The following is a 26,317-nucleotide window of genomic DNA, read 5'->3' on the forward strand; positions in this document are numbered from 1 at the left end:
GTCATTGGCTTCCTAATTGCATGGCATTTGACTTACGAACTCATTGCGAGGCCCCTTCCTCTTGGCAGTGATGACAATCCAGCTATATGTAACCTGAGCTTGACATAGGAAACATGACCATCTGCTCGCTTGATGTAGACACACCATTGGGACATTATGCTAGAAAGACACAATGTCCACCCTACAAAGCCTTCCCTTTTCATAACCTTGAGCTTCACATGGAACCATGTCCATCTACTACAATAAGTCAATTGTTTGATGGAGACACACCACTGCGATGCTTTCTTTTTCATGGAGAAGGCAGCCCCTTCTTCACATTGTTGGATGTAATTCTGCAGTGCATGTTTGCCTTTCAATACTTTCTTTTTCATGGAGAAGGCAGCCCCTTCTTCACATTGTTGGATGTAATTCTGCAGTGCATGTTTGCCTTTCAATATAGAGTACCTTGGCAGGGCATAAGCATCAACATTAACACGACACAAGACAGTAAGCCGCCATTTGGATCCACAAGTACGACCATAGCTAGTGCATGGACAGTTCTTCGCTCCCACATAAATCTTTGCCGCCTTGAATTTGTGTCGCATCAACATTTCAGATGCTTCTTCCAGGAAGTTGTGCTCATCATATATGACTTGAGAGTAAACATAAGCTATAGGTTGTGCTTTCAAAAGCCATCTCATCAACTATTCCTCAATGCTCAATGGCATCTGTAATTCTGGCAAATTTTGAAACCTTGAGCTTCGTTTCAGAAAGGCAAACACCATGGCCATTCTCCAACATTCTAAATGTCACGGGACGTGAATTTCATTGTGCAACTAAACCAGTGGACATTTTGGTCGCAAGGAACTGGCCTAAAGGAAGCACCAACTTCCTAGAAGTCCCTACGGAGTTCAAAACCTCCCGTACAGATCATTTATGACTGTACCGACCTCCTCCTTTGCTGCACGGACTGTATAAGCTGCTGTACGGATGCCTTTAATGCCATACAGAGCTGTTTTTGCTGCATTTTGGACCTGACTTTGCTGCTGGCACGCATTCCAAGCCTCCCTCTCTGATTGAGAACTCCTGGCACGCAGTCCCAGGCTCGTTTTTGCTGCTGTGCAGTGATTTCTGCAACTAGCACGCCCCCCAAGGTTGTTTCTGGAAGCTCTGCGGGCTGTTGGTGCACCTCCTGAGGCCCTATTGCTGATGTTCTAGCCTTTTTCTCCAGTTTCTGGCTTCTGCACCCGTGAACCTTGCTCTTCTTTCTGTTCTCAGCTCCCAGAATCTGATCTGTCATTTTCTCTCTTTTCCCTTGGTTGGAAGTCATTTCTACACCCTTGGGGACATCGACAGAGGATAGGTGAAAGAAAGAGCTTGCCGCTATTCTATGGACAGCATGTATGAATATTCTGACTTCCTTTTGGTTTGCATTTCCTATCTTGGAAGCTTGTTGCTTTGCATTTCGTTGTTTGGAGTTCTTTCTGGGCTTTACAGGCTGTAGGCAGATACCCATTCATAGAGGGTATGCCTGGTTGGTGCTAGAGGGATAGTGTATTGCATTTCTTATGCCTTGAGGATGTTTGAGCATTTGCTGGGCTCAGTGTTGATGCATTGCCACTTTCCGTGGGGCACAGATAGAGGAAATGCCTTAGCCTTGCTTGGCAGTTGGGTGCTAGGTTGTGGCCAATGATTGGCTTGGACGGTGGAATTGCCAATGAAGCAAAGTACAACGGTCAGCCCTTGCGGGATGGAATCTTTCTTTCATGTTTTTCTTTGAACCTGCAAGTTGGTTGCTAGGTCTAGGGCTGTGTGTCAGCTTTGGACAATAAGGTTTCATTGTATCGAATTCACTACCAGTTTGTACTTGGAGGATCTCCTTCTATATTTTGGTTAGCTATAATATCCACAGCTCGACAACAAAGGATTGGCATGGATAATAACCTGGGTCGAGCTATGTGGTTAGTTGTTGGAATCAGCTCTGGGTTGTGTGCAAACTATTTGTGCCAAAGAGATTGATGCTGGACAGTGCCTAGTTTGTTTATGTGGATTCCTGGAGCAGCTTGTCAGAGAATATTTACTGATTGGATGTCAGCTTGCTAGAGAATTTGTTTTGCTTATGGTTGCCAGTTTGGCCATGGATTGTGCACTTGGATAGGTGCTGGATTGTGGATGCCTTGTGCTATGGAATTATGCATTGAGGCTGGATGCCTTTGTAAGCCAGGGATTGACTTGTGTTTCAGATTGTTGAATGACTGCCAAGATAAGATTTAGTTGGCTGGTTCTGGATAATTGCAAGGTAGTGACCTTGTTGTATTGTTTGCCTCCTGAATAAATGAAAGAAATACCGAAAGGGGCACCAACAATTCTGAGTCCAATCTGGTGTTGCACTCAGGGGCAATCTAGCTCCTGAATATTGTTTCATTTTGTGTTGGGCCTTGTTGGATCTATTTCTAAGTATTGTAGTGGCTGTAATTGATGATTAATGGCTGTAATTGAAATGTATGTATCATGGAGACGTGAAAAGTGATGTGTAACTCAACCTATGTTTAACCCGAGGTTAACCATGGTTAAGTGTTGTAATGGTTTGGCCGTGAGGGACTGGCTAGAGGAAGTGCACACTTCCTAGAAGTTCCTAGGGGCAAAGTCTAGGTGCACCACTAGGTCCTAGGGGAAAGGCAAAGGCTTTAAAAGAGGGGTCTAAAAGTTGGGCCCAAGGACAACCAATGTTGTCCTTGGTATGGGGGTTAGGACTTTAATGAAGGGGCAAATGGCAAGGAGGTGCCATTTGTCATGCATGTGTATGCATGTCCTTCCCCCACCTTCCATCTCTCTCCCCTCACTCTCCCAAAGGTGCTGGACGTTTTCAGTTGTTCTTGTGCAGTTTTTGAGCTGTTTGAGCTGTTTCAAGCATGTTTTCAGCCGTTTTAAGCCTGTTTTGGTTGTTCGAAGGCTAGTACATACCTCTAGGAAGTGCCGGAATTCATTTTTCGACTTCATGAAAATTTTCGTACGGACTATACGGAAACCGTACAGACATGCACAGCTGTCTCCAACAGGTGCCCAGGGTTATATTTTGCTACGCCTCTGCAAGTGTTTCTGGCTGTGTGGTGGCTTCTGGAGCTGTTCTGGACCAGTGCACGTTGTAGGAGGAACTTTCCTAGCTGCTTTTGGCATGTGCTCTTAGCAGGACTTGGGCACAAATCCCAAGGTAGTCATTTCGGGGCAGATCTGTGGAGGACCATCTTTCCTCTACAACTCTTTCTTGTTCACCCTCCACTCTCTACCTTAATTTCTCTCTTCTCCTGATTGCTGGAAGACACCTGCACCCTGCGGGGAGCTTGGACAAAGGATAGGTGAGAGGAAGGAGCTCACCCCTCTACCACAGACAGCGGGAATTGGTTTCGATTCTGTTTTTCCTTGTTCTTTCTTGTTTTGCAGCTTTTTTCAGTGCATGCTTGTTGTTTGCAGTCCTTTCAAGACTCCTACAGGTTCTAGCAAGCACCCAGAGGCAAGGGTGCTCCTGTGGAAGGCCTAAGGATAATGTGGATGCATGTGATAGCCTTGAGCCTGCCTTGAGCTCAGTTTGTCAGAGGTATGGATGCCTGAGTATGCCTTCCTACCAGTGGGAATTCTAGTGGTGCACTTGGATTAGATGCCTTGAAGACAAGTAGAGGATTTGTAGAGAGAAACGGTGCAGGATTAAACCCCTATTGTAAAGCATTTCCATTCAAAAGCATTAAATAAATACCATTAGGGGCGCCAAGGCATTTGGGGCCAGTGTGTGCACTATGTACTCTTTTCATAAAGCAGGGGCATTCTAGCCTCACCGTTATTGTTGAAGTTTGTTTCTAAGTTGTGCTAAGTGATTGAAGTGACTGAAGCTTTCATTGTGGCCATTTATGAACTTTATGATTGAGTATAAGAAGATCACTGCCCTTTTGTTTATCGAAGCCTGGTTTCAGTATGCAAGTTAGTTATGGTTCACTGCCCTTTAGGAAATTGAAGGCAAGTTTCCCCAAAGCACCATTCAAGTACACTCTTCTCCTCCTCAGCAGAGAATTTTGTTGCAAGACCTTTTCTCTTCTTTGTAGTCGACCAGTGTCATCGATGTTGCTATTGTTGACACCGTCATACCCTATCTTTGGTAACACTCATAAAAGAGTACCGTTACTCTTTGCCTCCATGAGGCTACTGCTGTATCCTCCTCCATCCATGACCTTGTTTTTGAATTTTTGGGAGCAAGTCTAACATGCATATTAGTTGCCGAAGGCATTGTCTATGAGAATGCTGATAATGTATTAGACAGAGAAGTGGCAAGAGTGTGGCTCATTTGGGAGGTGAGGCAGCAATTGGAAATGAAAGCATACAAGAGTTACAACCTATCAGGCTAAGGTAAACAACACAATATGCAACGAAATAGAATGGTTAGCCCATCAAAGTGCAAGAGCTTGTGTTTGGAAACATCTCGCTAGACTTTTCCTGGGGGGGGTGAAGGGGCGTGTAATGAGGATGTTTGAGAAACGCAATAGCCATTGAAGCAATGGTTGGGGATGAGAACAGGTGATTCATATAGTGCCTTTTGAGGGGAGACCATGGCAAGAGTGTCTTTTTTCCCTAAACAAACTGGTGGGGAGGGCATGTAAATCCTTTTACAACTGTTTACAATCCTATCTGAAAAATATCTCAAAATGCAAGTGCCAAGAGAAGAAGTAAAATGCACAAGTGCTTTCAAACAAGCACTTCCTACACGCACAAATCTCTTTCAAATGGTTAACTTGAAGGTAGGCAGTAGCTAATCGTACATACCATTAATTCACTCCAAACTTTGGCAATCTAAGTACACACTCATTCGAAAAGGCAAGGTCATATTGTTCACTTTATTTGATGTTTGTTAGGTGAGACAATGGATTTCCCATTGTGTAAGCGGCCTTCAGTTTCCTAAAGGGCAGTAGACCATAACTTGCATTGCATATTCATTACTCACAGCCACATTGCAACATTTCCAACCACTTAACTCTAAACAATACCACTTAGAAATAATTTGAGAAATAACTAGATGGAGGCTAGAGTGCCCCTGCTCAATGAAACCAAATACAAGACAACATACTGGCCCCAAACCCTTTAACCACCACCCAAACCCTCTTCAAACCAAACAAAATAAAATTTTCACTATGGTAAAGTCTGAACCATAATCTCTAACATAGAAACGAGAGTCGTGTTAACTAGCACTAACTTGCTAATAGCTCAACATGAAAACTCATATAATTGATTGAGTAAGAAAACCATGAGCTGTTCCTTGAAAGCGAACCTTAACACCCAAAGAATGAAAGAAACCTAGACATAACCAAAACTAGAGAGCATGAACTTCTCATCAATACAAATTTGCAAATCAAGACTACTAGTAAAATCTAAATGACAAATGACAAAAAGGATTACTTTGAAAGGCGCCCCTTCCGGTATTTATTTCTTTCTTTAGGAATGAAATTGGTACATACAACAAGGGCTCACCCTTGTGCTCTGCCCCACGGGCAACTCCACTGTCCAAGCCAAACTTTGGCTACAACGTGCATTCCATCCCAGTGCACACACTAGTACCCAAGTGCCAAGGCAAGGCTAAGGCATTCACCATTGTCCATGACCAACTGTAAAGGTGTCCAAGCATTCCAAAAAGCATCCAACTTACTCAACCGGAACTAGCAATCCCACAACCCACTGACCAGCCTCTCAGGGTGATCAAGCTTCAACATAGATCTCAGACTGAACAAGTGACCACAATACAGGAAGATAATCCACACACTACCCCTTTGATTACACCCTCTTTGACTAGGTGCCCAATCAGTGCCTGAATGGCCAAGAGGGGCTTCCAACAACAAATGGAGCAATAACAAGCTTCCAAAATCACCAAATGCAATCAATATGAAAGGGATAGCGACAAGTGAACTCAAACCAGCTTCAATTGACTTCAATCCAGCTCCGGAACACCTCCAAGAGCAACAGATCCAGCGTGGAGGCCAGCGTGGAGGCTAGCAAGAGGAACTCGCAGCTAGTAGAGGGGAAGGAAGAGAGAAAGGAAAACTGGGAGCTAAGAAATGTGAGAAGAGCAAGGCTCACTGGTGAAGAGGCTAGAAGAGGAGAGGGAAAGGCTAGTCCACCAGCTCCAAGGCCTCGAGATGTGTGCAAATTACAGACACCAACGAAGAAAACAGCTCGAAATGGAAGAAAGTCCATCGTACAGCTTCTAGATGCTGCTTCGGAGTGCATGCCAGCTCCAAAGTGCATCAAACAGCAGCAAAAACAGACCGCACAGCTTGCAAGTGATCTCCTCAAGATGTGTGCCAGCCTTGGGGACTGTTCCAGCCTCGAAATCCATGCAGAAAACAGAGTTTGCAGCTCCAATCACCTTAGGAAAGGTGGAGCAGCAAAGTTCCAAAGTCCAAGCTCCCTCGGGGTGCGTGCAATCGTCCGTACAACAGCCTTGGGATGCATGAAAATAAGAAAGAAAAACCAGCAACGTCAAAAAGCCCGTACCTTTTGCTTTGGAAGGAGAGGAAGGGGGGTAGTGTGCATGAGGGGCTGCCACGTGGTCCCCTCATTAATGCTCTAACCCACAAGAACCAATGAAACATTGGTTTGCCCCTCACATTAAAATCCTAACCCTTCTATCCAATGAAACATTGGTTTCCTTGGGCCTAACTTTATGACCCCTCGAAACCTGGCCTTGCCCCTAGCGCTAGTGTGTGCACCTAGGGAGTTCTAGGAAGAGTCACTTCCCCTGTGCTAGTTGGCTAAGCCAAAGTTCGTCACAGTTCATAACTTCACGTCCCTGTGACATACCTCCTCTTGTAACAACAAACTATCCAATTTGCTGCTATAAACATAAACAACCAGCAATGATGATATGGTCTAGGGGAGTGCGCGAGTCCATTTTTATATGAATGCATCATCCGTGTGGAGTGACTAGTACACTCATCAAAGAAGTCCCGTAGCAGATGTATTGGCAGCAAACAATACCTCGGGTGAGACATGCAATGTCACCAAGCGACTTCTAGATACCGGGAGCCTATCTGTTGACAAGGGAGTGGAGGAACTACCCCCCTCTTGAGCATCAGGCAATGCTCCAAACCTACGCTCTGTTGAGCCTGAAGGAGCTACAACCGAAGTCAGCTCAAAGCACAACAACTAAGTGGACTACACCACTCTGAGTGAAATCTACTAGTTCACTCTCCTCCCATAACTAGAGCCAATCACACATGGCAAGAATGGATCCTAGGAACATAGATCCCGGTACTCAATATCCTTTCAGACTTGCATCACTGCAAGCTCAATCGGTTCGGCCAATCTATGCTAGACTTGGATCCTTGCCTCATGGTTAAATCAAATACCAACTGGCATGTACTAAATGGATTTACTGCTCGAGCCATGCCGGGCAACAAGAGCATCCAAAACAGGCATGTGATACATGGATGCGCTGCTCTAGCCATGCCGGGCAACAAGAACAATCCAACAGTGTCAAGGAATACTTATTTTGCAATTTACCATACAGCCTAGAAGGAGGAGACTCTCCATCTTTTGACTGATACAAAAACCAACAAAACTAGCAGGGAAGAACCATCCTGCAATTTACAATGCAAAACTAGCAAGATATAAACATCCTGCAAATAACAATGCAGCCTAGAAAGAGGAGACTCTCCAATTTCTGGCTGTTACAATTATTCATACCAAAATTGCTGCTTTTTACCAAAGAAAAACAAATCTCCTAGCGCATGTGGCTGTCCTTTTTCGCTTCTTGTGCTCCCATAGGTTGTTTCCGTTTACGATTAGGACAATCTTTGGCCTGATGGCACTCTTCTTTGCAAAGGAAACACTTTTCAGCTTCAAATAGGGCTTGCCGTTCCTTAGGAGACAATCTCTCTCTGGTACTGGGCTTACTATCAGGTCGCGGGTCCTCGTCAAACTTGACTTTGGTCGTCTTGGAAAATTTCCTTTTCGTAAAAGAGTCATCCTGTTGCTTACCTTTGAACCCTAGAGTCATCCCTTGCATGAGAGCATAGGCTGTAGTAGCATTCTCAATCAGCTGAGACATGTTGGAGACCTTTGTCTTGGTGTAATAGTCACGAAGTTCCTTTAGCAGCCCACAACAATACTTTTCTACCTGCTCAGACACTGATACAGTCCTAAACGAACTGATCAGCAATAAGGCCTCCCAAAACTTTTTATAATACTCCTTGAGGTTCTTACATTTTGCGGCATCCAGCTTATGCCATGCTGTCATTATATCCACTTCAAAAGTGGTGGTGAGCCAAGCAGATGAGAAAATTTGCTTGAACTCAACCCAAGTGTTGGGGGCTTCACCCTGCAAAAGCAAATTGGTCCACCATTGGAGTGTGTTACCCTTCAAGAAGGTGGCTGCCTTTCGTACTTTGAAAAACTCTGTGAAATGACCACTGAAATAAGCAGCATCCAAATGGGTATACAAATCGAAGTACAATCCAGCTGGAAGTATTCAAAGATACAAAGCCGGACTAGTTGTAAAAGGATTTGCACAAAAATATGGTCAGGATTATGATGAGACTTATGCTCCAGTAGCAAAGATGGATTCCATACGGTTCTTGAGATCACTAGCGACACTCAGCAGATGGAATGTGTACCAGCTCAATGTCAAGAATGCATTTCTCAATGGTTACCTAGACGAGGAAGTCTACATGCAACAACTAGTAGGTTATGTTAAACCAAGAAAGGAGAATAAGGTTTGCCATCTCAATAAAAGTCTCTACGGCTTAAAGCAAGCACCCAAAAGTTGGTACAGCAAAATCAACAAGTATTTTGTTGATCTGGAATACATGAAATCCAATGCAAATCATACTCTCAAGGGGAAGACATTACTATTGCACTTTTGTAAGTAGATGATCTGATTATGACCAGAAGCAAGGATAGCTTCATCAAGAAATTAAAACAAGACTTATCTGCAGAGTTCAACATAAAAGATCTTGGACTTATGCACTATTGTCTTGGTATTGAGTTCTGGAGAGATTCAAACAGCACTATCATGAGTCAGCTCAAATATGTTAACAGTCTCCTGTAGAAGTTTCGTATGGCAGATTGCAAGATTACAGCCACTCCTATGCGACAGAGTTTGAAACTTACAAAAGATTCACAATAGCAGCCTACAATCAATGACAAATACTACAGCCAGCTCATCGGATCTCTTATATATCTGACTATCACACGGCCAGTTGTTATGCAATAAGTTCACTAGTCCAGTTTATGGCAAATCCAAAACAGTCTCACTGGAATGCAGTCAAAAGAGTCTTGAGATACATCAGAGGTACAAGACAGTTTGGGATAGAATACGGAGGACGTCATCCACCATGGTTGCATGGATACTGTGACAGTGACTATGCCGGAGATCATGAGACCAGGAGATCCACACAGGGATATGCATTTTTCCTTGGTCAAGGTGCTATATCATGGTTGTCCAACAAACAGCCAACTGTTTCTTTGTCTTTGACTGAAGCATAATGCCTTCAATCTGTCTTTCATCCCATTAAAGATTTCACACTTCTCAGCTGCCCCTCCCTCCTTATAATCTTTCAGCTTACCTTTGGGAGTTTTTTTTTTTTTTTTTTGGGCAAAAAAGAGACTTCTATTAAGTAAGAAACTCGCTAGAGCAAGCTCTGTGCGAAAATACAACATGCTAAGCATGTAAAAAAAACACCTCAGAGGAATGAGGTAGAAAGAAACCAAGGCTGAGGCTGAAAATGCCAACTCAACCCTGTAGAAGTCTCAGCAAAGAAGGGAGAGTCTCTCCAATCTCTGAGAAAAGTAACTTTATCATAAACAGGGGGCTGTAAATATGGTAGAGGCATTGTGGATCCCATATCTGTGCCATATTGCATATGCCCAAGGTGGGGTTGACCATTCCAGATCCCATTCCCTGCATCTGTGGCATACTCCAAGTGCTACTCATCATTCCAAGCATCCCTGTTTGCATACCAGGCTGCATCCCTATGTTTGCATACATCATATTGGCATTTGCATGGGGCATTCCTCCCTCCATGTGCTGCTAGAAATTCTGCATTCCTAGCTGAAAACTACCCAAGTATGTACCAGGCATACCAAGCCCTTCTGTGAGTTGTCCCACCATTGCCTAAAAAACTGATCCTTTGCCAAAATATCCTGGATGCTTCATGGGCTGAGGAAGGACTTGCTGTCCTTGATTAACTGAATGAAAATTATTGTCATGCTCTTCCGAGAGCCAGTTGTACAAAATATTTTCTATTGTAATAAAGACCTTCAGGGAGTCCAGCCCTTATTTTTGGGCCCTAGTGCTGTGTGTTTTCTCTTTCCCTTCTCTCCCAGCTCACCTTCTATGTTGTAAAATATTCCTAAAGCAAGAGCATGTGTTCCCCAAGCATAGTAAAGGTCAATCCAGTGCCCCTTCCCTTCACTTTGGCATGTGCGATTTGTTGCAAAAAGAGAGTATATTTGCTGCGATCTGTTTTCCAGCACCTTCCTTTATTAGCATCAGCCCCAGGATTGAGTTTGGAGCTCCGGATTTGGTTTCAGTGGTATCAAAGCATGGCATCATCACCTTCCATGGTGATGACGATCCCAAGTTAAAGGAGCGATGAAGATTTGCTGCAATAAGGAGTAAGAGCATCTTCAACGAAAGAGATTCTTGCGTAGGTCATTTGACATTGGTAAGGGAGGGACTTGTACACTAGTGGAACGGATTAGCCAACCGAGCTCCGTTCAAGACAAGCTAGAATCAGCTAGCCACGATGCATCAACATTCATGATAGGAATATGACGACTAAGATCAGATTGGTCGTGAGAAGAGAAGCCCTGCAGCTATGACAGTGTTTATCCTTTGGTTGAACGCTGAGCTTCTATGTCAAGCGACTGTTCATGCGCGTGGAACAAATATGCGCATTGGACAGATTTTGGACATCGTTCAGTTACGCGGATAACCGACTAAACGTACTTGTTGCCTATGGGCAGCCATCTACAAGAGGGCGACTCTTTCTAGGCCATCGTCCAACTTCCAAGAGCCCCGGGTGTTTGCAATTGGCAAGACTTGTATAAGCCAGAGAAAGAGGGGTTGTCAACCCGAGAAAGAGAATGGCATGGATATGCCAAGACAGAAGTCAGAATGCCATGGATATGCTAAAAAGCACTTCTCAATGGAGGCTTGTCATTGACAAAGTGATTCAAAGATGTTATTAAACATCTAAAGCTAAGTATTTCTTTTATGCTTGTAACGTTTGTTTATCTTTCTAACCCTTGTATCTTGTTACAAGAAGAAAAGTGTCTTGTTCCCTTGAATGTTTCAGGAACATGGCATATATATTTGTTTATATTTGAGTCAAGCATGGCTTGAAGAATTTATTCTATAAGGGAACAACTATCTTTGATATGCAAAGTTCAGCCTCAGTTCTAAGTCATGAATATGGTTCTAATCCACCATAACATGATTCTATCTCATTCTGAAGATTTCAGTTATGATATCCAATTATGTGTTTTCTTATTATGGAGCATAAAATGCTCAACTACCATCTCTTTATATGGTCAAGCAAGAAAGGGGACTTTCTACAAAAAAAGATGAAGAGGAAAAGATAAAGATTAGCAGGAGATTTCCCCAAAAGAAGATAAGTGTTTTTCAATGCACAACAAAGGTTCATGTGATGCAAAGAGAGTGGATTGGGACTTCTAATATTTCAAGAGACTACAGACATATGATACTCAATTATCTTTCTAACCCTTGTATCTTGTTACAAGGAGAAAATTGTGTTGTTCCTTTGAATGTTTCAGGAACAGGGCATATATATTTGTATATATTTGAGTCAAGCATGGCTTGAAGATTTTATTCTATAAGGAAACAACTATCTTTGATATGCAAAGTTCAGCCTCAGTTCTAAGTCATGAATATGGTTCTAATCCACCATGACATGATTCTATCTCATTCTGAAGATTTCAGTTATGATATCCAGTTATGTTGTTTTCTTATTATGGAGCATAAAATTCTCAACTACCATCTCTTTATATGGTCAAGCAAGAAAGGGGACTTTCTACAAAAAAAGATGAAGAGGAAAAGATAAAGATTAGCAGGAGATTTCCCCAAAAGAAGATAAGTGTTTTTCAATGCACAACAAAGGTTCATGTGATGCAAAGAGAGTGGATTGGGACTTCTAATATTTCAAGAGACTACGGAACTGTTGAGGTTATTTGCAAGGAAGATACTAAGCAGAGTATGGATTAGAGTCTTATGACTATCTTGGAATGCTTTTCTTCCACCATCAGCATAAATGGCAAGAGTCAAGGCCTATGAAAGGAAATGCCGCCGTCAACCCCATAAGAAACTAGAGGCATGGATTTACCAAGAAAAAGAAGGGCCTATGGCTGCCAAGTGCTCTTAAAGAGCAAAAAATGCCAAAGAAAAACAAGAATCTCCGTACAAAAAGCAAGTGTTTTACATGTAGAAAGAGGTTCATGTCGCTGCCTATTGCCCTACAAGGTCCGTCGGCCAAAAGGAGTAGAAAGAAAGAAAGAAAAAAAGAAATTTTATTAGAGTCTTCGGAAGACCGATGGGTCTCTGAGACTGAAAGAAAACCTGATACAAATCACAGTAAGGGCGGAGCTACTAAAACGAGCATCATCACCCATGTTGGATCCTAAGTCTGATCATACATAATCAAATACATCTGGATGTAACAATGAAAAGAAAAGGATTGGAGCGGAGAGGAATCCTCCAACTAAGTCACAAGATCGATCTAAGTCAACAACAAGACGTTACCAGATTCCAAGAGCCACCTAAGGTGGAAGAGATGGACGAGATCCTCCAACTAGAACAGACTGTGTACCACACAAATAAGAAAAGCACCCAGAGGCAAGTTTATCTATGGGTATCTTGCCAAGTACCAGAACTATTAGGCAATTGATGCCAAGAGAGGAGGTATCCCCAAGTTTTACAACTGTATCTCAGTTGAGGACAATTGATTAGAAGCCAAGGGGATGCCACCAATTTGTATTTCTCCCAAGAAATAAAGAAGAGTCTTTATTAGATTGACTATGGTCAAAGAAAGTTGACTTTGGTTCACTAGAATAAGTTTTACTCTTTTTACTTTTGCTTTGCATTGGCAAAAGAGAACTGTGGGGACGCCCACAAGGGACTAGGATTAGTCCAAGAACTAGAAATGCATGCATTTTGCTAACCGCTAATGGGTTAAAGTGTTGGAACTTGTTTGTGCAATGTGTAGGACCTAAGAGAGTGCAAAAAGGACCCAAGAGTGGGGAGAAAAGCACAAAGAGAAGGTCCCACAAAGACTCTTCAAAAAGAGGGCCCACGAGATAAAAAGTCCCTTGTGGGAATTCCCACAAGCGACTAGTATTACTCCAAGAACTAGGAATGCATGTATTTAGCTAACCGCTAATGAGTTAAAGTGTTAGAACTTGTTTGTGCAATGTGTAGGACCTAAGAGAGTGCAAAAAAGACCCAAGATTCGGGAAAAAAGCACAAAGAGCAGGTCCCACAAAGCCTCTTTAAAAAGAGGGCCCATGAGATAAAAAGACGTCAAATTCACAAGATTTAAAAATAAAGCCTAAAAAAAGCTTGGCTTTTGTGTAAAAGTAGCTTTTAGAAAGAAGGCCCTAGCTTTTTGCTAAGCCTAGGCTATAAAATAAAGGCCCCAAGCCTCCGAGATTCATTCAAGACTTATACTCAGCTTCATGCTCTTCTGAGAGCCAATTGTACAAATTATTTTCTATTGCAATAAAGACCTTTGAGGGGGTCCAGCCCTTATTTCTGGGCCCTAGTGCTGTGTGTTCTCTCTTTCCCTTCTCTCCCAGCTCACCTTCTATGTTGTGAAATAGTCCTAAAGCAAGAGAACTTGCTCACCTTCACTTTGGCATGTGAAATTTGTTACAGAAAGAGAGTATGTTTGCTGCGATCTGCTTTCCAGCACCTTCCTTTGTTGCGCAACAGCCCAAGATTAGGTTTGGAGCTCCGGATTCGGTTTCACATACTTAGGTTTATCCCTTGAAAGCCAAGTCCTATGTCTTCACTTGTTTCAAGCATTTCCTTGGCATGGCTGAAAAGAAGAGTGGAAACAAGGTCTTGACCCTCCACACCAACCCACACTAGGGGGGCGGGGGGGTTGAGTATATGACCCATGAATTTTTGGATTTTTTAGCAGCCCATGGGCATAATACATTAGTGCACAATGTCATGCCTCAAGGGAGGCAGTAGCTCCACCTCCTCCCGTTAGCCCATCCCCCCCCCCCCCCCCCCCCCTCGGTCTTCTTTGCACCCCCACCACCTCCCGCAGCAGCAGTCACCCTCACCACCTGCTCCCCCCCCTGCAAGCCTCATCTCTAGCTCCCCCCCATGCAATGGTCCCCCCCGCCTCCTCTTCTCACACCTCCCAACTGCACACCCCCCCCTTTTTTTCCTAGAGTCTCAACCTCCTAAAACGCCTATGCCTTCAGGCAAAGGCAAGGTAGAGACTTTCTCCTCTCCGCTCTAGGCTTCTTCTTCACAGACAAAGCCCGACCCTCTCCCTACACAGGATGCAGCTGCTACTAAGGAGGCAGAGGCAGGCGACCCGTTTTCTGAGCTTCTTGGTTTGAGGCCTCGCAGCCGCTCCCGTGCGAGCTCTGAAGGCTTCGTCCCTTGATATCCCCGATGATTACCCCCACGTCTTGGAGATGACAATAGTCATCTTGCAGCCCTAGAAAGAGGGATCCATTGGGGTGATTGGCTCCTCCACCTGCCCGTGTCGGGCTTCAACCTCGCTACCACGGGAGAGGAGAAGTGGACCTCGATTTTATTTGATCTCATCATGAGGGATCAGATGGTCCATATTTGATGGAGGGAGTGGCTGGGACCCCAGAGTAGGGAGTTGTGGGTTACTCATGGAGATAGGGCTATATCCACAAGTTGCCATTTATAGATGCGCACTGGCTCACATTGGGGCTAGAGGTTCAGCCCTCTCAAGTCACACGTTGGACTTTCCAGCAGTGTGCTAGGGACAGATGTTCCCTTCATGATGTAGTGCGTCTAGAAGGTAGGCATTGTAGCCCGTTATGCCTCTAATGCACCCATCACACATATCAAGATTGTTCCCCTTCAAAATCCCATGCGAAGTCACAGAAGTCCATAGTTGTAGTCCGAGCCCCCAAACAAAGGAGGGCCTTTTTCTCCACCCCCCGTCCTCCCCATGAGTTTGGACCATGGTGAGCTAGAACGTCCACGGGCTCCATGATTGTGCACACCACCAACCACAACATTTTATACTATGTCGGCAGTTGCAAAGGACAGTGGCAGGACTGGCTAATCTTGTTTTGGTTCAAGACCATATGTTCTTAGCATTGGATATCAATTACCGCCGCAACTTGCTTCTGGGAAGGAGCCCGGAGGTGTGGTCTCCCGCAGTAAGCTGGAGTGGAGGGGTTTGCACTACATTATCTCATGCAGGGGCTCTAGATGTTTTTGATCAGACTCATCTTATTACAAGACGCGCAATTTGGATGGGTCTCCGAGTGGGTGATTGAGATCCTGAACGTGCACGCCCCTGCTTGTAGGTAGCAGTGCCCAGCCTTTTGGAGTTGGTTGAGCGACTGGCTCCCAGACGTTGACTCTTGGATTGTTGGAGGCGACTTCAACTACCTACAGTTTGAGGAGGACAAGCAGCGGGAGCTTCTTTCTCATAGATGCCCGCAACGGAGAGGAGTACGTGGGAGGAGTTCATTTTCACAAGCAGTGGTCGTGATGTGTGGAGAGAACCTTCACTAGGCTCCCTAGTAGCCTTCTCTTCTCTTTCGACAAGCGGAGGCATGATTGTCTGCTCGAGCACCTTGAAAGGTTTTATGTAGGGGGATCGGGCGATACTTAGAGAGGGATTCCAGAGATATTTTGGCAAACACAACGATATCAAACTAGTCCCCGATTGTGCTTCATTTAGAGCAGCACCATTGTGGACTCCCTCAAAAAGTGTTCCACATTCCAGTGTCTCTGTGCTCGATCAGTGTCCCGTGGTGTTGTCTCCTCCTGCTATCTGATCTGGTGTAGCAAAGTCTCCTTGTGTCGCCGCATCTTCATCAGAAAGAGGCCAACACACACCTAATCATGGAAATGGATCAATCGGGAGAGTGGTCCGAAACCGCACCCCTCCTGATAGAAGTAGTGGTAGCGTCCTCGGGTCTACTAATAATAAGGGAAAATGCATAAGAAGAACTCCTCTGTCTCCACTACTGCCAGTGTGCATAACCTGCAAATCCACTGCTCTCTACGTGTGCCTACGATCCTTCCTGCCTCGATCCTCAACTGGTGAGACGAGACTCGCATTCGTCCACCTAGCTATGACTTCCACGTGTCTTACAAGATGCACCTCTATACGGAAAGGGGAAGACTGTCCCTTTCACTAAGAGCAAGGCATACCATCCACCTCAACCATCTCAACCTCACGCTCCCTCATAGGTCCCTACTCCAATGACCATCCCTTTGGTTGGATCTGGATCAAGGTACAAAGTACATGAGGAGAGCTAGCATCAACAAAAGGCCAAGGACCATGACAAAACCAAATTGACATGGAACAGCCACCTCAAGAACCTACTCTAGAACCTCAAAAATGGACATGGAACAGCCACCTCAAAAATGCATTGCCACCTCAAGAACCTACTCTAGAGACCGCTTCCCTTCCTCCCAAGTCGGCCTTGCCTTTTTTCCCCGTCTTGAGACACTTGCTCCCCTCCCCTCCTCCAAACACACACACTAAAGGGCCCTAAACCTCCAGGTTCAACCACTCCCCACTTAATCCTCCCACCCACCCGCGCCTCTAATGGATCTAACAACTACACCTGCCCCTCAGGCACCTCCAATCATGTCACTTCCAAAGCCTTTGTTCAGATACGTATCTCCAAACCCCCGTAGTCTTGTCCGCTTTCCCCCCCAGTTCTATAATTTGTAGTCAAGAGTTAAGGCTTCCAGACTATGCTTGTCCAATGAAAGGTAGCTCCTACAAATGCTAGCCCTCCTGCCCTCCTTCCTGTCCATCTGCCCTTGTTTCGCCCATTCCCTATGATACTCTTGTTTCCCGCTCCAATTTCATTTCTACTTAATCTTCTCATGCTTCTTCTCCTCTTTATTCCACTTCAGTCTGTCCATTTTTAACATATTTTGATCAGTCCATTGCCTCCCCTACTGAGTAGGGTTTTGCTCTCTTATGCAAGTCTTCTCGCTAGCTGAAGGGACCATTGGGCAAGACTTCAGGCCAACAAGCCTAGGCCTTGGGTGTGTTCCACCCTATCACGCTCTTTCCAGTCCCACGATTAGCGTCTTCAACTAAGAAGCTCCCTTGAGCATTTGGTGACTCCATTCGGCACATTGAGAGTCATGACGTGATCTCCCTTGGTAGCTGCTCCTATGGCCTTCATTGACACAGCATTCAAGGGCATCCTCGCCTGGTTCTTCACCGACATACCTCTTTGCATCAGGATGTGCACACTCTTGTGCAGTAGCTACTTCGGGCAAATGGGTTCTCTGCCCTTGCTATGCATAAAATGAATGAAATCTTTGATATTTTTTTTTATATGTTTGAGTTAAAGGTTCTCTGCCTTGAGTAGTCCCTCTAAAAAGAATGTTTGAAGAGTTAATAAAGGTTTTCTGCCGTGGATTGTCCTCCTAAAATGATGTATTTCTTTTATGGTGTGTGACTCCATGTTTCTAGTTAGTCCCTAGAGTCAAGAGGGGGATGTACTGTGGGAGTTATGTGTTGGCATTGATAGGTCTATTTGTTTATCAAGCCTGACTTGAGAGTTCCAGGATGTTGGTGCATTGGTCTCCTAGACCTCTGAGTTGGTCATGCATCCATGCATGATAAGCCTCTGAGCCATGCTAGATGAGCTTTCTATGTTATGCTCGCTAGTCTCTGAGCCCCATGCTGACTTGCCTCTGAGATTGTGTAGAAACCATGTCTAGTTCTAGACCGGCATGCACAGTTTTGATGACCGTCATTGTCATGTTCTGTTCTTGGTTCCATTCCAGTAGTCTCTCACGTTGCCTTCATGGGGGGGTGTTGAATATGAAGCCAAAGTGAGTCAAAAATGAGTGTACTAGTGTCTAGGGGGTGTTTTATAGTCTAGTGAGTCCAATGGATGCCACGTGTCATATTGGGAGCTATCCCATATGCATAGGTGTTCATATGTGTGTGTGTGCTCTTATATAAGAGATGTACTTGTCTAGTGTCAAAAAAATCAAGTATCAAGCTACAGGCTCTTTGGTCTACATGTGAGTACTTTCATTTTGGTTCATTGCTATAGTCATTTCATTTCCATTTCATTATGTCTCCCTGGCCTACCCTCTCTCTCTCCACCATGTTTCTTCAGATTTTCCAGCCTCCTTTCTCTTGCTTAGCCAGCCTATGGGCTGGTTTCCCTTGTTTTGCCACAAAAGTTGCACTTGTTTGCCAAGTTATATCTCTTTTTTACTCGAGATCAAATACAGTTTCACCAAAAGGAGAATCACTTATTTCACCTCCAATTTTTTCTCCACTTCATAAATGTATGCAGCAAAGTTTATAATGTTTGTTCATGATAGTGTGCTTAGACTGCTCATTATTCTTTTACATGATACCAACAACTAAGATCCCAAAAGTAAAGAGTGTCATTATATTCCTAAATTCATAATAAAACCACATCATATAACAGAATAAAGGCAACAAGTGTCAACCCATGACCAGGGTAAACACTGCTGCAAAAAATATGAATACTGGTGCCACAAGAGAACCAGAGTCTTTAGTAAAGCCTAAGAAAGTAACGTATACCATCACAGTAGAAAACAATTACGCTGACAAGAACTACCTACCTAGCAACCACTCAACAACTTCAGAGCATCTCTAAGAGTTTACTACAACTTTGTGGATCATTTTGTCTACATGATATTTACGTAAGTTTTTTCATGACCCATTTTTTGGAGTATTTCAATGGGATACTCGGAATCCTTTACAACACATTTAATAATTATATTCATGACCCACCCTTTTACAGCATTTCAACGAGATACTTCGAAGTCGTCTACAATAACGTGCGATGAGCTCCACGGATGTATCAGTAATTGATGAACACTCTAGTGAGAGCTCCGTAAGTAAGGGGCATTTCTGAAATCAATGAAGCCATAGAATCAGAATAAAGCTGGAGCAGATCTCTATAGCCTTTACTCTACACTGTCTTAACTTTGTACACCCCCCACTTCATATAGCACGCTAACATGTGGATGAGGATTGCTACCAAACTACCAAACCACAAGTTCCTAGAGAATATTCATTTCACAAAATACCCTTTTGCAACAAACAAATGAGTTATCATTCAATACATTATTCATAAATACTGCATACCTGAACTAATTCATAGATGGGAGGGTCACCAAGGTGCCTGAAATTGCTGAGCTCAACCTGACTGAGTTTGCTACAGAAATTTGCCACTGCACATGAAGATAAAGTGTTTTCTGAGAACAGAAGGATGAACAAGGCTATTCTTAAAAGTCTCCCTAGATTCTTTTGTATTTGACAAAGTTTCTCCATCTTGCAACGCACATAACTTATAAAGGGTGCTTACATTTCAGTGAGAGTTTTTATAATGAGAATACATGGAAGTTCAATTCAATACTCGATCATCAAGTAGAATGCCAGCTTCATCCATTTTCAAAGTACTAAGAAAATTTACATGGAAGATTTCAGTAAATCAGTCACTCCGCTATTCAAGCGAGCTCATACTCATGTAACGGCTATATCAATACCTAGGTCTTCCATGTGACTCTTACTTGCCTCAATACTGCCTGTGCTTCTCCTTCTCAATGATGCTCACATGACAACCTGTCAAAGTCAAACTTCATCCATCGGCTTGGATTATGTCCAAGTCTTTGCACATTATACATATAGGTGGTTCCATACAAGTAGCACCCCATATGATGAGAACATTTCCCACTGCTCCTAATGGAAAGAGAGTTATCAAAGCATCCTTAGACAATTTTCTAATACAAACTCTATGTGTCTTGTGTGTGTGTGTGTGTGTGTGTGTGTGTTCTAATGGAAAGAGAGTTATCAAAGTATCCTTATACAACTTTCTAAGAACAAACTGTATGTGTGTGTACACAATTCACCCCAAAAAAGAAGTGTGTATGTGTACACAAAGGGCAAGCCAATGATGCTATATGCTTGGCAGCCAAGAAAGAGCCCACCGGTAATGCGCCTACAGGACAAGGCCATAAGAAAAGCCACTGTCAGACAGGAGGTTTACAGTTCCAAATGCAGCGAAGAGAGGTCTTCCACCAAGTTGGCGGTTTGTCAAGATGCCAAATGTGAAGCCCATGCTCCACAATCCATGGTTGTGGGAGTAAGAGAAGATAAGCATTCCTAGTAGTAAGCTCCGTACCAGCTGCCTTCTCCTGTCCGTACGCATCAGTCTGCACACATGTGAAGAACTCCATCCGTACAAGCGTACGACGCCGTACAAGCCGTACCGCTCGTACTGCTGCATTTCCGTTGTCCGTACTGTCAGAGTACCTGCAGCTGGCCGTACATCTTTGCCTCATATACCATACTGCAGGTGGTCGCCATCAGCTTCCGTACAGCACCGTACGGACTGACAGTCCGTACTGTCCTGCATTCCGCAGTACAGTTTGCCATTCAGTCGTACTTCTGTACAACCGTACAGTCATCCGTACACACTACGGATTCCGTACATTGACAGTACACTGACAATTCCGTACTGTCAACTCGGTGCAAGCTGAAGGTATCCGTACACTTCCGTTGCACGGGCAATGCCTTCGATCAAATTTTCAATCCATCAAGGAAAGCATACCAAACAGGCGGTGGTCGATTCTGCATCGGATTTGGACCTGCCCAACTGCTAGAGATTTTCTTCCTAGACTGGGGTTTTATCTACCTACTCGCTTTCCTAGTGTTTCTTTTGGTAGGCGGTTCTGGCTATTTGGGAGATATACCTCTATATCGGACTATGATTACTTTTTTGCATGGTGTCACTCCTGGTCTTTATGGACATTGTATCATGCCTGGAACTCTCACCTTTATGGGCTTTCCTCTGTGAATCTTTATGGTTTTCTCAGATCCTCTCTGCAGATGCACATGTCTTCCTCTGGCCCAGTTAAAAGATTTATTTCACTCTTTTTAGTTCCGAGTACAAGTTTGTAACCGGCCTTCAGTTTCCTAAAGGGCAGTAGACCATAACTTGCATTGCATATTCATTACTCACAGCCACATTGCATCATTTCCAACCACTTAACTTTACACAATACCACTTAGAAATAATTTGAGAAATCACTGGATGGAGGTAGAGTGCCCCTGCTCAATGAAACCAAGTACAAGACACCACACTGACCCCAAACACTTGGCGCCCCTTCTGGCATTTATGTATCTCTTTAGGAATGAAATTGGTACATACAACAAGGGCTCACCCTTCTGCTCTGCCCCACATGCAATTTCCATTGTCCAAGCCAAACTTTGGCTACAACCTGCATTCCATCCTAGTGCACACACTAGTACCCAAGTGTCAAGGCAAGGCTAAGGCATTCACCATTGTCCATGACCAACTATAAAGGTGTCCAGGAATTCCACAAAGCATCCAACTTGCTCAACTAGGACTGGCAATCCCACAACCCACTAACCAGCCTCTCAGATGACCAAGCATCAACACAGATCTCAGACTGAACAAGTGACCACAATACAAGAAGAAAATCCACACACTGCCCCCTTTGACTCCAATCTAGTTGCACCCTCTGTGACTAGGTGCCTATTCACTGCCTGAATGGCCAAGAGGGGCTTCCAACAACAAATGGAGCAACAACAAGCTTCCAAAATGACTAAATGCAATCAACATGAAAGGGATAGTGACAAGAGAACTCAAACCAGCTTCAATTGACTTCAATCCAACTCCGAATGGTTCCAAATCAGCTCCAAGGTGCTCCAATCCATCCAAAACACCTCCAAGGGCAGCAGATCCAGCAAGGAAGAGGTAGCAAGAGGAGTTGGCAGCTAGGAAAGATAAAGGAAGAGAGAGAGTGCAGGAGGGTAACGAGCAGGAGAGGGAGAGCGTACAGCCAGCCATAAAAAGGCCTCGTAGTGCATGCACTCACTGAAACCAGCAAGGAAAACACGTCGAAATGGATGTAGATAAGCCATACAGCAACAAGAATGCCTCGAAATCAGTGCCCACTGGTCTATACAGTAGTAGCTTCACCTCGAGATGCGTACAGGAGAAAAACAGCCGTACATCACCGTGGAAGAACCGTACACCAGCGTTGGGAAAGCGTGAAATCAATGGAACAACTGCTTGAGATGCGTGAGCAAGAGCAAGGATGCGCCTTGAAATGTGAGAGAGAGAACAAGAAACGTGGGGAGGAAAGCGATCTTCAAATGCGTGCTGGAAGCAAGAAGAGAGAAAAACATCACGTACCTTAACGTTGGAAGGAGAGGAAGGCGGGTAGGTGTGCATGAGGGGATGCCATGTGGCCCCCTCATTAATGCTCTAACCCACAAAAACCAATGAAACGTTGGTTTGCCCCTTCGCACTTAAATCGTAACCCTTCTAACCAATGGAACATTGGTTTCCTTGGGCCTAATTTTATGACCCCTCTAAACCTTGCCTTGTCCCTAGCAAGGAGGCCTAGTGTGTGCACCTAGGGACTTCTGGGAAGCATCACTTCCCCTGGGCTAGTCTCCTAAGCCAAAGTTAGTCACGGTTCATAACTTCATGTCCCCGTGACAAGTTGCTCCTCTTTGGCGGAGCTTTGAATATACATTCTCTTTGGTCCTTTTGCATCTTCTCCTAGTTTATCAATAGTAGCTTTCTCACTTTGGGGCAGCTATGAATGTACATTCTTCTTAATGAAGGTTTCTTTCACACAAAAAACTGTGTGTGTGTGTGTGTGTGTGTGTACACATACATAGATGTATCATGCATGCCCCAATTCTAGGATAATGAAAGACATACATCCAACAGTCAATCATATCATGCTTGGATATGGGAAGCCTGATATAGGAATATCGATAACTTCCCAAGTTCAAAATATGTTGAGTAGAACGTCAAGTTTAGTAGGTGGATTGTGGTTTCTAGCGCAAGTTTATCACGGGACCTCCCTCCATCCTCTTGCATCCCTCTTCATCCCCTTTGTTACCCATTGCTAGAGTTACACAATGGCCAAGCCAAAGATCTTGAGGGATTATGCACTGATATGTACACTGTACATGGACTTAATACCTTAGCCCTGCTATTCAACAAGGGTTTCCCTCACAACTAGACTCTTAAAACCATTGAACTGCTCTGTAAGTGTAACGAGGACGTGAAATTATGGGACTTTTGATTTGCGACTCTCGTAATTTGCGCATGACTAGGCTCTTAACACCATTGAACTGCTCCATAAGTGTCACAAGGACGTGAAATTATGGGACTTCTGATTTGTAGCTCCCGTAATTTGTGCATGACTGCCTTGAGCCTCTGGGACACGAGGGTCCAACCATGGGGCAGGACTTGGGGAATTACAATTTCCTAGTGGGCCCTTGGAAATAGTGAATGTGCGCCTAGTTACTAGCCAATTAATTCCTAGGGCCAAAGTGTGCAACAGGGGGGCCAACAGAGTGGTGCAATTAAAAATTGCTAATTTTAGCACAGGACTCCAAAAAGAGCCCAGACCCTTCTTTTTTATTTAGAAGGCCAAAATCAATTCCAGAAGAGCCAGATCATCAATTGTGAGTTGCAAGAGCCTGCCAAGTGCTTCTAGAGCCAAATCGTTATCTGCAAGGAGCTTCCAAAGCCTCCCAGGGAAAATCGCCATCAGCCAGGGCCAGTTCCAGTGCAACGAGGGCCTGCCAAAGGAAATCGCACCTGATCCCGGAGCCTGTTGCGCGATTTCAGCCAAGGTGTCCTCTGCAGATTGTGATTTCACCTCCAGGTCCTCTGGGCTATGCCAGGCGACTGCGTCCTTTTCCAGGGCTGTTTCCAGGTGTTTCTAGGCTGTTACAAAAGATTGCGATTTGTTTCCAGGCTGTCCAGGCTGCTATAGGAGATTGCGATTTGCTACCAGGCTGTCCATGCTCTACAGGGAAACTTGCGATTTGACTTCTGGAGTCTTCCGGGTGGTGCTCCTGATTATGGTAACTTTCCAGGTGTGGGTTTCTCTTCTAAGCTGCTTTCGAGGTTGTGCCAGGGCAGAATCAGCTTTTCTCTACATGATCTAGGAATTTCCGGTCCCGGTGTTTGTAATCAGCCACTTGGCTTCAAATGGCTGTTAAATAAATACCAAAATGGGTGCCAAGGGCCAACCAATGTCCTTGTTTCTTAGTAGGAGCACTCTAGCACCCCTGTGATTTATTCTTTGGTGCATATTTATTTGCCAATTTGTTGTGTATGCTGTAATTAAGTGGATCCTACCACCCTTTACGTTGTTGAGGCTGGTTTCAATGGTTCCATTGCTCAGATCTATCTAACTTCTTCCAGAGAGGAGCCTTTGGTTGGCTTGGTGCAAGTTCAACAAACTAGGTGAAGAAGACAACATACTATTCAGTAAATATGTCTCACAGGGAGAGATCTCTGAGTCTTACTGGAGAGGAGGAGGAAGAGCGGATGTCTCAGTCTCTTGACGATGACCAAGATGCAAGAGAGGAGACCCAGCATGTTGCAGAGCATCAGGATGATCGGATTGATGAGGAGAATGTGGAATTATTCAAGGCACAGATGCAGAGTTTCATGAGTGCTTTCACGCAGTTCACACAGGATCCTAGCTTCCAGAAGATGATGAATTCAGATGTGCAGCTGAAGAAAAGGAAGCCCGATGATGGGAATAGGGATGTTGAAGCTAACAAGAGACCACATGTCAGCTTTCAAGATCAGCCCTCTCAAAACCCCTATGGTCAACAGCAGTTTAATGCTATTTTGGGGCCGACTCAAGGTAATAATTTTCAGTCCATGGTTTCTGGACAGCAAGGAGTTATGGCAAACCTGGTGCAACCAGGTTATTTTGGTGGTGGTTCAGTGTTTCACGCTATGGTCAGCCCACAAGCCCAATTTTCAGGTATGCCTGCTAGACAAACAGTTGGGTTTCAGCCTAGTTTACAGCCCATGGGACAGAATATGATGTACGTAAATGTTGGAGCAGCCCCAGGGATGTAAACAGGTATGCCTAAAGCAGCAGAGCAAGGAGTTATGGCAAACCCGGTGCAACCAGATTATTTTCGTGGAGGTTCATGTTTCAAGCTATCGTCAGCCCACAAGCCCGATTTTCGGGTATGCCTGCTAGTCAAACAGTTGGGTTTCAGCCTAGTTTACAGCCCATGGGACAGAATATGATGTACGTAAATGTTGGAGCAGCCCCAGGGATGCAAACAGGTATGCCTAAAGCAACAGAGCAAGTAAAATTGCTTTGGGAAATATCAGAATATGGGTGCTGGTCTGAATAATACAGCTTTTCCCAATGCTGGTAGTGTGGGAGATAGAGCTTTTCCCAATGCTTTCCCTTTTGCCCAGGCACCTGTATGTGATAATTTGGCACCTCGAGGGAAGATGGAAGTCGTAAAATTTGATACATTCAATGGGGTGCAGGATAAACTTAAGGCCTTGACCATTTTGCAGCGTTTCGATGCAGCCTACACAAGAGGGAAGTTCACAGAGTCATCCAAAATGCGTCGGGCTGCAAGTTTCCTAAGGGGAATGCACTTCAGTGGTGGACCACTATGCTCATTTGAAACACCACACCAAACACGTGGGTAGGTTTCAAGCAGGTGTTTTCAATTGCGTGGCTTACCACGACTTTTGAGGTGGATATCATGACTGCTTGGCATGAGATGAACTCCGATAATTGCCGTAATTTAGAGGAGTATAACAGCAAGTTTTGGGCGGCTTTGTTGCCTGTTTGCTCCTACCAGATTGAGAAATATTGTTGCGGACTGCCTAAGGAGTTGAGAGACTACTGCAAGAAGACTCAAGTCTCCAATATGTCTCAGCTTATTGAGAATGCTAGCACGGCATATGCTTTGATGCAAGGGAGGACTTCTCGGTTCAAAGGTGGACAGAAGAAGGAATCTAAGAAGGATGACATTGAAAAGAGATCTGGGTTCCGATTTTCCAAAATAGAGAAGAAGGCTAATCGTCAGAAGGCTGCGTTTGTTGCAGGGAGGTGACAAAACAATAAAAAGGCAGCTGCGCATTTGAGTCCAGAGGAGTGGAAAACTCTTTATGACGAAAAGAAATGTTTTAAATGCAAAGAACCAGGTCATGTGTCTCGGGATTGCCCAAAGTGGAATGAGGAGAAGGCTGATCTAGGCAAAGGAGA

General features: G+C 44.4%; 1 protein-coding gene across 3 annotated transcripts in view; it reads right to left on the bottom strand.

Moving 5' to 3' along the window:
• The window catches only part of LOC147892270 (F-box protein SKIP2-like), a 228,241-nt gene that overhangs the window by 84,427 nt on the left and 117,497 nt on the right, over positions 1-26,317 (bottom strand). For all 3 annotated transcript variants that reach the window (XM_087388682.1, XM_087388683.1, XM_087388681.1), the window contains 2 exons: positions 19,371-19,456; positions 19,014-19,133 (listed from right to left, as the gene is read on the bottom strand). In XM_087388682.1, the coding sequence (XP_087244808.1) occupies positions 19,014-19,133; positions 19,371-19,456 (206 nt within the window). The remainder of the gene's footprint in view (positions 1-19,013; positions 19,134-19,370; positions 19,457-26,317) is intronic.

The sequence above is a fragment of the Dipteris shenzhenensis genome, chromosome 17 (genome assembly GCF_047967505.1).
Source record: "Dipteris shenzhenensis isolate YYH24624 ecotype China chromosome 17, Dip_SZ_1.0, whole genome shotgun sequence".
In the NCBI taxonomy this organism is placed as follows: Eukaryota; Viridiplantae; Streptophyta; class Polypodiopsida; order Gleicheniales; family Dipteridaceae; genus Dipteris; species Dipteris shenzhenensis.